The following is a 12,986-nucleotide window of genomic DNA, read 5'->3' as shown; positions in this document are numbered from 1 at the left end:
TCCATGGCCCCGAAGCTCCCCACTTCCGCCACCCGCAGTCTCCGCCCGCGAAGGACCTTCCTAGTGTGTGGAAAACTTTCCTCCTTCACAGCTCCCTCCCACTGGTGCTGGTCCTATCCCTATTCTTTTGTCTCTGTTTCTTCTTTTTTCTTTCGCCCTACCCAGGTACGTGGGGAGTTTCTTGCCTTTTGGGAGGTCTGAGGTCTTCTGCCAGTGGTCAGTAGGTGTTCTGTAGGAGTTGTTCCACATGTAGATGTATTTTTGATGTATTTGTGGGGAGGAAGGTGATCTCCACGTCTTACTCCTCTGCCATCTTGAGGGTCTTCAATGACCTCTTTATACCACTAGATTTAAGAATAAAATATTATAAAAAAAAAAAAGAATAAAATATTATAGATAAGATACACTTGAAGCTTCCTGGTTCTCTCTCCTTAATACCATTCATTCCCTTTTCTCCCTCCTCAGAGGTAACCATTATTTTGGATTTATAATTCCATTCTATGGTTTTATATTTAGTATATATGTACTCACAAAAATATGCAGTATCATTTTGTGTATTTTTAGAGTAAGAGACTAAACTGTTATATCTAATAAGAAATCCTAAAATTCAGCAGCTTAAATTATATAGAAGTTTATTTCTTTTATATGATAGCCCTGGTTGGAGAGTACATCTGTTCTATGTAGCCATTCAGGGACCTGTTTTCTTCCTAAGTAGCTCTCTCCAGTTGCTAATCCAGCAGGAGCTGAGGAGAGAACGAGTATAAGCTAAGATTTTCAAGGTCTAATTTGCAGTCATCACTTTTGCTAACATTCTATTGGCAAGAGTTTAGTCACATGGCCACACCCAGCTGCAAGAAAGCCTGGATAATTCAGTACCCAGCTGAGAGACCTCAGCTCAGGTGCAACTCTTGTTATTGTGGAAGGAAGGGGATTTTAGTGGACAACTAGAAGTCTTTGAAACTTCTTTTAAAACTTTATAAAAATGGCATAAAACAGTAATGTATCCTTCTCTCTTTCTTTTTTCACAAAATGTTATGATTTTTGAGGTTTATTAGACAGATAGATGTATTCTAGTTTATTCTTTTAAATTGTTTGTGGTATTGCATTTAATAAAAAACACTGTTTATCCATTCTCCAATTTGACATTTAGATTGTTTACAGTTTTCAGAATTACAATCAAGGTGGTAACGGATATTCTTGTATGTGTCCTTGTTTACATGCACAAGATGTTCTTTAGAGAAGTGCTTCCCTACCTTTTTCACACTTTGCCCACATAGAAAATGATATTTGTATGGCACACTGGTACTGTTGGATGAGGCTTCCTGAGGTACTGCCTATCTTCTCTGAAGATTGAGAGTTAAGAGCTCTGCCTTGGTAAATAGCTGGGAAACTCTACTTTAGGTTTTGTTTGGTGGGATATACCCATTTTCAGTATAAATAGTTATAAATGCTGCATTCTTTATCAGAGTGGTTATAGTAATTTACACTCTCATCAGCAATGTTTGGTGAGAATTTAGAGAAACAATAATCAGTATTGTCAGATGTAAAAATTTTTGCCACTTAGTTGGGTATGAAGCGGTTTAATTTGTATTTTTTTTTTAATAAATTTATTTATTTATTTATTTATTTATTTATTTATTTATGGCTGTGTTGGGTCTTCATTGCTGAGCGCGGGCTTTCTCTAGTTGTGGTGAGTGGAGGCTTCTCATTGTCGTGGCTTCTCTTGTTGCGGAGCACGGGCTCTAGGCACGCAGGCTTCAGTAGTTGTGGCATGTGGGCTCAGTAGTTGTGGCTTGCGGGCTCTAGAGCTCAGGCTCAGTAGTTGTGGCGCATGGGCTTAGTTGCTCCGCGGCATGTGGGATCTTCCCAGACCAGGGATCGAACCCATGTCCCTTGCATTGGCAGGCAGATTCTTAACCGCTGCGCCACCAGGGAAGCCCTAATTTGTATTTTGATTTGCATTTTTTTGATTACTAATGACGCTGAACATTGTTTAGTAAAGTTATTGGCTCTTCTCGTTTTCTCTTCTATTGAATTGCCTGTAGAATTGTGTTATTTGTCCTTTTCTAAATAATTTGAGCTCTTTTATATAGTTCTGATACCAATCATTTATTAATTTTATCTGATATAGATATTTTCTCTCACACTGTGACTTGTTTTTTCACAAATGATATCCTTATTTAAAAACAACTTTATTAAAGTATGATTTACATAAAATAAACTGTATTTATTTAAAGTATGCAGTTCATCTCAAATGTTTTTTCATACCCTCTTGCAGTTCATCCCTCTTTTCACCCTGGCGGCACACAGCCACTGATTTGTTTTCTGTCACTATAGATTAGTTTGGGTTTTCTAATGGAAATGGATTTCTAATGGGTTTCTCTAATCTTTTGAGATTCATTTGTGTTGTGTATATTAGTAGTTCGTTACTCTTTATTGCTGAATAGTATTCCATTGTATGGATGCATATTTTGTTTATGCATTCTGTCTTATTGGTATGTCTGTTTATTTACCAGTACTACACAGTTTTTTTTTTTTTGAAAGAGAGGAAGCAAGCTCTCTTGTGTCTCTCTCTTTTTTTTTTTTAATAAATTTATTTTATTTTTGGCTGCATTGGGTCTTCATTGCTGCGCGCGGGCTTTCTCTAGTTGCGGTGAGCGGGGTCTACTCTTCGTTGCGGTGCGCGGGCTTCTCATTGCAGTGGCTTCTCTTGTTGCGGAGCACAGGCTCTAGGTGCACAGGCTTCAGTAGTTGTGGCTTGCGGGTTCTAGAGCGCAGGCTCAGTAGTTGTGGCGCACGGGCTTAGTTGCTCTGCGGCATGTGGGATCGTCCCGGACCAGGGCTCGAACCCATGTCCCCTGCATTGGCAGGCGGATTCTTAACCACTGCGCCACCAGGGAAGCCCAGTACTACACAGTTTTGATTACTGTAGCTTTATAGTAAGACTTACAGTCAGGTATTGTAAGTCTCCAACTTTGTTCTTTTTAAAATACTCCTTGGGTATTCTAGGTTGTTTCCTTTCCACATATAAAAATGAGGATAGCTACCTCAGGGTCGTTAAGAGGGTTAAATGAGGCAATCCTTACAAGTGCTTACTACCATGCTTGTCATTCAGTAAGGGTTCAGTATATAGTTGTTATCATTAAAAACATTTTATTAAGTATTTACTATGTGCTAGGCACTAGGTCAGGTGCATTCACACCTGTCTATGTCTATGTTTATGTATAGATACACACATATACTTTATCTCCTTCCAGTTTCTTCTGCTTTCTTCACTTGTAAACAGAGAGGGAGTGGTCTGTGCAAATGTAGGACTTGAGACCAAGTATATCTTTATACAAAGGGTTGAAAATGACCATCTCCCTGTGTTTTGTGGTGGCCTGAGAGAAACAGGGAAGATGGCAAGAATAGTTCTGGTACCATATATTCCTGGCATGTTTGAGATCCTGAGGGATGGAAAGGCTACACAATTAATAATAATCTTATTTTATGATTCTCTTTTTATTACTTGTCATTGCATCAACTGAACTAATTCCAATATAACATTCTCATACTTGCGTTAATACTGAAACCTGAAATGTGTGACTGATTAAGGCAGGGAAAAGGAATGAATTCCTTTGTTTCCTGAAATGCTGAATTTTTTATTCATAGCTTTAGCATTTCCAGGTCATGTGGCTGCCTTTAAGGGTGATTTGGAAATGCTTAAGAAATTAATAGAAGATGGAGTAATCAATATTAATGAACGTGATAATAATGGATCAACTCTTATGCATAAAGGTAAGTTATGATTCCTGCTTCATCTTCAGTTCTGACACAATTGCTGTTGAGTTATTTAGCTTTTATTTTTTATTTATTTATTTTTTAAAAAATTTATTATTTATTTTTGGCTGTGTTGGGTCTTTGCTGCTGCGCGCTGGCTTTTTCTAGTTGAGGCGAGCAGGGGCTACTCTTTGTTGCGGTGTGCGGGCTTCTCATTGCAGTGGCTTCTCTTGTTGCGGAGCATGGGCTCTAAGCACACGGGCTTCAGTAGTTGTGGCACATGGGCTCAGTAGTTGTGGCTTATGGGCTCTAGAGTGCAGGCTCAGTAATTGTGGCACATGGGCTTAGTTGCTCCATGGCATGTGGGATCTTCCCGGACCAGGGCTCGGACCCGTGTCCCCTGCATTGGCAGGCGGATTCTTAACCACTGCGCCACCAGGGAAGTGCCCCCTCAGGTTTCTTGACTGAGGTTACACAGCTAGTAAGAGCAAAGCTGAGATTTCATTCATTTTTTCCATTCATTTATTCCATTCATTTATTCATCAACTCTATAGACATTTATTGAGTGTCTATATATGCCAACCACTTGCTAAGTTCTGTCCTATCCTCCAGTCTGTTGTTTAGTGCACCTAAACTCAGATCTTTTTTAGACTGAGTTTCCCCCCAACAGTTTCCCTGCATTTTGAGATGGACCTAGAAGGAGGGGAGAAATTAGATGATCATATGATTGAGTGGTGGGCACTAGGTGAGAAGACACATAAGCAGAGTTGTGGAGGTGAAAATTAATATTGAGTGCATGTGTTTTAAGGAAAGGTGGTGAACAGTTTAGGTAATCAGTGAGAAGCCCTGAACATTTTGAGTTATGAGGGTCAGAGGAATAAGCTATTTATACAAGATGGCAAAAGATTTTCAAAGTCTTTCACATTCACACAGATTGCACTTACATTTGGCCTGATACAAGATTGGTCAGGCGCTATGAATACAGTAGATGAGCACTGGATAAGGATTAGAAAAAAACCTAGATTATAGTTTCAAATCCATTACTTACTGGCTGAGTGATGTTAAATAGCCTCTTTGAGCTTCAATGTCTATATCTGTATGCAAAGCTCTCTGCATAGGGGCTGAGTACAGCAGATACTTGATTAAATATTTGTCTAATGAATGAATAAATGAAATAGAGAAAATAACATCTGGCCAACCTACTTCTGTTGGTTATTGTCAGGATTAGTATTTACAAAAGTACTCTGCAGTGGTACTGTCCAAAATTTTAGAAAATTGTTCTAATAACAATAACTTTTTTGTGTGTACATTTTGTTTTGTTTTTACAGCTGCTGGGCAAGGCCACATAGAGTGTTTGCAGTGGCTAATTAAAATGGGAGCAGACAGTAATATTACCAACAAAGCAAGGGAGAAACCCAGTGATGTGGCTAAGAGGTATCCCTATCTGCTTTGCTTCTTTCTTTTGTTTTTAAAGTTTTGCATTTACTCTCCTATACTCAGAAATCTCTGAAGATTTCTGGATTATAGGACTCAGTCAAATGCTGACGGAATGACAATTTTCAAGCTGAATTGACATTTGACAGCATATCAGCTCTTCTCTCTAAAGCAGTGATTCTCAGCTGGGAGGTAGTAGTCCCCCTTCCCGGGGGGTGTGCATTTGGAAATGTGGGGAGGGGGTTGTCACAGTGATGGAGACCATCACTAATGTTTCATGAGGTCAGGTCCAGGAATGTCAGACATTCTACAGTGCTCAGAACAGTAGTGTACAACAAAGAATTGTCCCACCCAAATGCTGGTACCCGTTGAGAAATGCTGTGTGATAAAAAGGAGTAATCAAAAGGAGTCACATGGATTTTGAAACAAATTTTAATATTTATATTTGAATTAAATGTAACACCTATTATTGAACACCTCCAACTCATTCAGGTCAGGCCCTCACGGAATATTTAGTTCATCCATCTGTTCATTTGGTTGTTTTTTCATTTAACTTCCTGTATACTTACCATGCTCCAAGTGCTGTGGTTAGCATTAAGATTACCAAGATGAAAAAAAATAGTCCTTGCCCTCAAGAAACTTACAGTCTTATGGAGAGACAAATGTGCAAACATAACTTTTATTGATTATAATCAGTATGTCGTATTACATGTCATGTATAAGGTGCAGTAAGAGCGCAGAAGAAAAAGAGCCCAAGTATTCCTATTCTAAAGTTGTGGGGGAGAAATGTTAATACAGATGATGGTAAGAGTTATGAAGGCAACTGTGGGGGACAGAATTTATATAGAAGTCTGGGAAAACTTTTTTTGGAGAAAGCAACATTTATGCTGACAGTTGAAGGAGGAAGAGTTGTAAGATAACACCTTGTGTGTCTGAGGAACGCATGTGGTTCAGAACTGCTTGAATCTAAAGTAGGAGTGTGGGCTAAAAGTTGCACATGAGGCTTGATGGGATGCAAGGGCCCAATTATTCATTAAATTGCCATGCAATTTTTGTTTGTGAGTTCATGTTCCTTAAAATTTTGTCTGTGGGATCTCTTTGAAACCATGGAATATGGTTTTGTTTTACCACATAGTAGCATCATTATCAACTCAGGCCCACTATTTTTATTTGTTTAAAATAGCTTTATCAAGGTATAATTGGCATATAGTAAAGTACACATATTTGTACAGCACAAACTGATGAATTCTGATATATGTTTATACCTGTGAAATCATCACCACAATCAAGATAGTGAACATATCCATCAGCTCCTAAAATCTCCTTGTGCACCTTTGTAATCTCTCTCCCTCCTACTGCTTTCCACTGCCCCATCCCCAAGCAGACACTAATTTGCTTTCTGTCGCTATAGATTAGTTTGCATTTGCTAGAATTTTATATAAATGGAATCATACAGTATGTACTCTTATATATCTGGCTTTTTTCACTCAGCATAATTATTTTGAAAATCATTCATGTGTATTAGTGGTTCATCTCTTATTGCTGAGTAGTATTCCATTGACTGTGGAATTCCATACTATTCCATAGTTTGCTTATCCCCTAACCTGTTGAAGGATATCTTGTTTGTATCTACTTTTTGGTGATTATGAATAAAGCTGCTATAAACATTCACATACAGATTTTTGTGTGAACATAAGTTTTCAGTTCACTTGAGTAATACTTAGTAGGATTGCTGAGTCAGATGCTAAGGGTGTGTTTATCTTTATAAGAAACTGCCACAGTGCCTTCCAAAGTGACCACACCAATTTGCATTCCATCAGCAGTGGATGAGTGTTTCTGTTGCTTCTTATCTTGCCAGCATTTGATATTGTCAGATTTTTTTATTTTCATAATTCCAGTAGGTGTGTAGTGGTGTCTCATTGTGTTTTTTGTTTTTTCCTAATGGAAAATGATTTGGGGCATCTTTTCATATACATATTTGCCATTTGTATGTTTTCCTTTGGTGAAGTGACTGTTCAGATCTTTTAGCCACTTTTAAAACTTGGGTGGTTTTCTTATTGTTGAGTTTTTAGAGCTCTTTCTATATTCTGGATACTAGTTCTTTCTCAGATTTTTGTTTTGTGAAGATTTTCTCCCAGTTGTGGTTTGTTTTTTCATTCTCTTAACAATGAAGAGCAAAAATTTTTTATCAATTTGCTCTTTTATGGGTTATGCTTTTGGTATCATATCTAAGAAATCTCTGATTTACACCAAGTCACAAAGATTTTCTTTTATGTTTTCTTTTAGACATTGTTATAGGTACAGTTTTAGGTTTTACATTAAGGTCTGTGATCCATTTTGAGTTAATTTTTGTATGTGGTATGAGGTATATGTATCCAAGTTCTTTTTTTTGCATATGGATATCTAATTGTTCTAGCACCATTTGTTGAAAAAGCTGTCCTTTTTCTTCTATTGCCTTTGTGTCTTTGTCCAAGTCAGGTGTCCATGTATGCGTGGGCTTATTTCTGTAGTCTGTATTTTATCCATTGATCTATTTGTCTGTCTTTGTATCAGTATCACATGGGTGATTTAGTACTGTATCTGAAGATATTCATAATTTCTGGCCCACATTTCTTTGTCATTCATGCACCAAAGTGCTAGTGTGAGTGTAGTGTTATAGAAATAACCTTGAGTCTGGCATAAAACAAGTACTCAGTAAATGATAGCTGTGAAGTGACAATCTAGTAATAGAGATAATGAATTCTATTAACCTTACAACTTCCTGTGTTTATTACTATATTGTTAATGATTTGCAGTACCTGGTGAAAGGTAAAGATACATGTGTGCATGTGCACGTGGTTATGGAAGTGTGTGAACAAAATAAAATTTGAGGTTTTTATGTTTAGCGAGTAATTCTCCATGTCCTAAGAGAAAGCATTGAACATTTTAATTAGCAAAACTGTGGGAAAAATATACAGATTACATACAATCACAACAACAACTTGAAAACCAAGGGTATATTATTAGAAGCTTCATAGAGATGTGGGAAGGATCAAAGAAAATAAGAAATGTGGATATAAAAGTCATTATTTTTCCATTAAATTTAAAAGCCATGCTGGGTGCTTTGAGGGTTGAGGAAGGATGAAGATTAAGGGTGCTAGAGCTATAGTTTTCCCTAAAACGAACCAGAACTAATTCTATGATCTAAGTTAGGCCATCAGGAAAGGGTAGTAAATACAGGTAAATCAAGTAGGGTGGTTCCGGGGTTTCTACTCAGTTGAGCAGCTCCGTTTGGGGGCACACCAAATATTCTTTTGATATTGGGTCACTTCTTTCAGTTGGATTTTTGCCACTAAAAAATGGAATCTGGGAATTCCCAGGTGGTCCAGTAGTTAGGACTCCTCGCTTTCACTGCCGAGGGCCCGGGTTCAATCCCTGGTCAGGCAGCTAAGATCCCATAAGCCCCGCGGCGTGGCCAAAAAAAAAAATTCTGGGATCAGTCTTTAATATGACTGCTTGTCCTTAGTTTCCACTAACTGTTTGAATTCCCCACATTGCTGGATATGCATCAAATTGTCACTGACCTTCAGATACAGTTTTCGTTCTTCACTGGTGCGTGAGTTGGTGGGATAATGTAGAGTGTAATTTCCTAAATTAAATGCAAACTGCTATTTCAATTTGAAAAAGATTGTGGATCTTGTAATTACTAATTCTTTTCTACAGGTTTGCCCATTTAGCAGCAGTAAAGCTATTGGAAGGACTACAGAAATATGATATAGATGATGAGAGTGAAATTGATGAAAATGATATTAAGTTTTTCATAAGACATGGTGTTGAGGGAAGCACTGATGCCAAGGATGATATAGGTCTCAGTGAGTCGGATAAAACAGATGCCAGAGGTAAGTGTGCCAACTCTTCCATGATTTTTCCTTTAAAAAATACCACAGATTTGGGAATTATTTTAAAGACAACTACCATCTACAAAGTAAAATACTTTGATATTTTTTGGGGAACCAGAACTAGTACAGATTTTTGTACTAGGGGTTGTTGAACATATAAAGAATGTGAGACATGATCTTTGTCCCTCAAAGAGGAAAGGGGTATTTTCCTGCCATATAACCCGATTTCACTTCTCATGATATTTGTCAGAGAGCCATGGTTCATATGAATGGATGAGAAGAACTGTTTCAATGGCACTCTTTCATAGGAGAAAGGTGAGAAGGATCTTTTTGAACAGAGGCTAACCAAAGCAAAGGCAGCTGTAGTAAAGTGAGCAGAGCTTGGGCACTGGATTCAGACATCAGAGCTTCACCTCTTTGTAGCTGAACTCTTTCTAGTTACTCTCTGAACCTCGGTTTCCTCATCTGTAAAAATGAGAATATTAACGTAATGTCATCCCACAGACTGCACTAGAGAATGGGAAGTGCCTAGAGGCTTAGTAAATGTCAATTCCCTTCCTCGTGATCTCTGGAAAGTATCTTCAGTTATTCTGGCAGGAAAAACTAGTTGTACCAAAACTGTATTCTCTGAGAAAAACTTCTAATTCATGTCTAAATTAAAAAAAAAATTTTTTTTAAGAGCTCCCAGAACATCGTCAGGCAGAACCTCACTCTCCATGTGATGGTAGAAACCTCTTTCCTGGTGAATGCAACCTAAAAGATGCTAATATTAGGGGCTCCCAACAAGCAGCCCACCTGGATCACCCCACAGTGAGGCTCAGAGTCAATGATCCCTTCAGAATTTCCTGACAGCTTTATTTTAAATAGCTTCACTGAGATATAATTCACATACCATTCAATTTACCCATTTAAGGTGTACAATTTAATGGTTTTTAGTATATTCAGATTTGTGCAACCATTATTACAATAATATTTGTAACATTTCCATCACCCCCCAAAAGAAACCTCATACCCATTAGTAGTCAATCCCCCTAACCTCTACCTTCTTCCTTCCCCTCAAACCACCCCCCAGTTAGGCAACTGCTAATCTACTGTCTGTCTCTATAGGTTTGCCTATTTGGGGCATTTCATATGAATGGGATGATACCATATATGGTCTTTTGTGACGGGCTTCTTTCACTTAGCACAATGTCTTCAAGGTTTATGCACATTGTAACGTGGATCATTACTTCATACTTTATTCCTTTTTATTGCCAAATAATATTTTTGTATGGATATACCACATTTTATTTTATTTTATTTTATTTATTTTTAAAAATTAATTAATTAATTAATTTTTGGCTGTGTTGGGTCTTCGTTTTCTGTGCGAGGGCTTTCTCTAGTTGCGGCAAGTGGGGGCCACTCTTCATCGCGGTGCGCGGGCCTCACTGTCACGGCCTCTCTTGTTGCGGAGCACAGGCTCCAGACGCGCAGGCTCAGTAGTTGTGGCTCACGGGCCTAGTTGCTCCGCGGCATGTGGTATCTTCCCAGACCAGGGCTCGAACCAGTGTCCCCTGCATTGGCAGGCAGATTCTCAACCACTGCGCCAACAGGGAAGCCCACCACATTTTATTTTATTTTTAATTTTAATTTTTTATTTATTTATTTATTCCTAAATTTATTTGGCTGCACTGGGTCTTAGTTGCGGCATGCAGGATCTTTGTTGCAGCATGCGAGCTCTTAGTTGCAGCATGTGGGATCTAGTTCCCTGACCAGAGATCACACCCGGCCCCCCTGCATTGGGAATGTGGAGTCTTAGCCACTGGACCACCAGGGAAGTCCCTATACCACATTTCATATATCTGTTCGTCAGTTGTTGGACATTTGAGTTGTTTCCACATTTTGGCTATTAAGAATAATGCTGCTGGGACTTCCCTGGTGGTTCAGTGGGTAAGACTCCACGCTCCCAGTGCAGGGGGCCCGGGTTTGATCCCTGTTTGGGGAACTAGATCCTGCATGCCGCAACTAAGAAGTCCGCATGTTGCAACTAAAGATCCCGTATGCCGCAACGAAGAGTGCCACAACTAAGACCTGGCACAGCCTAAATAAATTAAAAAAAAAAAAAAAAGAAAAAAGAATAATGTTGCCATGAACATTTGTATACGTGCTTTTTTTTTTAATTAATTAATTTATTTATGGCTGTGTTGGGTCTTCGTTTCTGTGCGAGGGCCTTCTCTAGTTGTGGCAAGTGGGGGCCACTCTTCGTCGCGGTGCACGGGCCTCTCACTATCGCGGCCTCTCTTGTTGCGGAGCACAGGCTCCAGACGTGCAGGCTCAGTAATTGTGGCTCACGGGCCCAGTTGCTCTGTGGCATGTGGGATCTTCCCAGACCAGGGCTCGAACCTGTGTCCCCTGCATTGGCAGGCAGATTCTCAACCACTGCGCCACCAGGGAAGCCCTGTATATGTGCTTTTTTGAAAATGGAAATGTATTTTCATTTCTCTTGGATATACACCTAGCAGTTGGAATTGCTGCATCGTCTGGTAAAAATATGTCTAACATTTTGAGGAACTTTCAAACTGTTATGCAAAGTAGCTGCACCATTTTATATTCCCACCAACAATGCCTGAGGGTTCCAGTTTCTCCCCATCCTTGCCAATACTCATTATTGTTTGTCTTGTTGATAACTAAAACTGTTTTAGTGAGTGTGTAGTGGTATCTCAGTGTAGATTTGATTGGTGTTTCCCTAATGAATAATGATGTTGAGTATCTTTTCATGTGCCTATTGATCATTTGTATAGCTTTTGGAGAAATGTCTATTCAAATCCTTTTCCTATTTTTCAACTGAGTTGTTTATCTTTTTACTGTTGAGTTGTAAGAGTACTTGCAGATATAAGTCCCTTATATCTGCAAGTATAAGTATTTGCAGATACTTTCTCCTATTCTGTGGGTTGTCTTTTAACTTTCTTAATGATGTCCTTGCCAGTGCAAGTTTTTAATTTTGATGAAATCCATTTTATCTATTTTAAATTTATTTATTTATTTATTTATTTTTGGCTGTGTTGGGTCTTCGTTTCCGCGCGAGGGCTTTCCCCAGCTGTGGCAAGCGGGGGCCACTCTTCATCGCGGTGCGCGGGCCTCTCACCATTGTGGCCTCTCTTGTTGTGGATCACGGGCTCAGCAGTTGTGGCTCATGGGCCCAGTTGCTCCGCGGCATGTGGGATCCTCCCAGACCAGGGCTCGAACCCGTGTCCCCTGCATTGGCAGGCGGACTCCCAACCACTGCGCCACCAGGGAAGCCCCCATTTTATCAATTTTAAAATTTTGTTTGTGCTTAAATTTCTTTTTTGTTGATTGTACTGAGAATTAGCAAGGACTTACTAGAACTGCAGAAGATGAACAGTTGATTTGTAGAATTTCAGTGTCTTCTGAAATTAGTTGAGTAGGAGATTTTTGTGAAGTGATCATTGTCAGTGAATCACAAAAATTTTAAAAGATGTTTCAGGAGAGACCAAGAACGAGGCTAGAACAGTTTCCTTCTGTGGTGTGTTTGACACAAATGCACTCTTACACCCTTGCCATATAGTGAGGCTCTGGCTGGTGCCCAGCTGGGGTGGTTGCAGCTAGTGAAGGTACTATATATGAAGTCATGTGCTATTTTCTTGTCCCTATTTAATTTTATTCCAGGGCAAAATCCAAAGGACTGGCCAGTCTCTTCTTGGAACACTAGGTTTTGCCAGAGTGCCTACAGGGAACTGATTGGATTTCTTGTCATCGCAGACTTCTTGGAACTGAGCCTCAATTCAGAGCATTCTTTAGTGAATTAGGTTTAGGGTCATGGCATCATAGAACCCCATTTGATGTTTGACTCCTGGCTCAACATTCCTGTCACATGTCATCCAGCATCCAATCACCTTCAGTGACAAGGCCCCCACT

At 39.2% G+C, this 12,986-nt stretch overlaps 1 protein-coding gene across 7 annotated transcripts in view; it reads left to right on the top strand.

Moving 5' to 3' along the window:
* The window catches only part of ANKRD42 (ankyrin repeat domain 42), a 76,424-nt gene that overhangs the window by 28,554 nt on the left and 34,884 nt on the right, over window positions 1-12,986 (top strand). For all 7 annotated transcript variants that reach the window (XR_005020877.1, XM_036860053.1, XM_036860055.1 and 4 more), the window contains 3 exons: window positions 3,652-3,777; window positions 5,088-5,193; window positions 8,896-9,071. Coding sequence is in view for 6 of the 7 variants with exons in the window: in XM_036860053.1 (XP_036715948.1) it covers window positions 3,652-3,777; window positions 5,088-5,193; window positions 8,896-9,071 (408 nt within the window). In the remaining variant the exon portion in view is untranslated. The remainder of the gene's footprint in view (window positions 1-3,651; window positions 3,778-5,087; window positions 5,194-8,895; window positions 9,072-12,986) is intronic.

Source organism: Balaenoptera musculus, chromosome 8 (assembly GCF_009873245.2).
Source record: "Balaenoptera musculus isolate JJ_BM4_2016_0621 chromosome 8, mBalMus1.pri.v3, whole genome shotgun sequence".
Classification (NCBI taxonomy): domain Eukaryota; kingdom Metazoa; phylum Chordata; class Mammalia; order Artiodactyla; family Balaenopteridae; genus Balaenoptera; species Balaenoptera musculus.
Note: the sequence above shows the minus strand (reverse complement) of the source record. Positions and strands in the feature narration are given on the sequence as shown.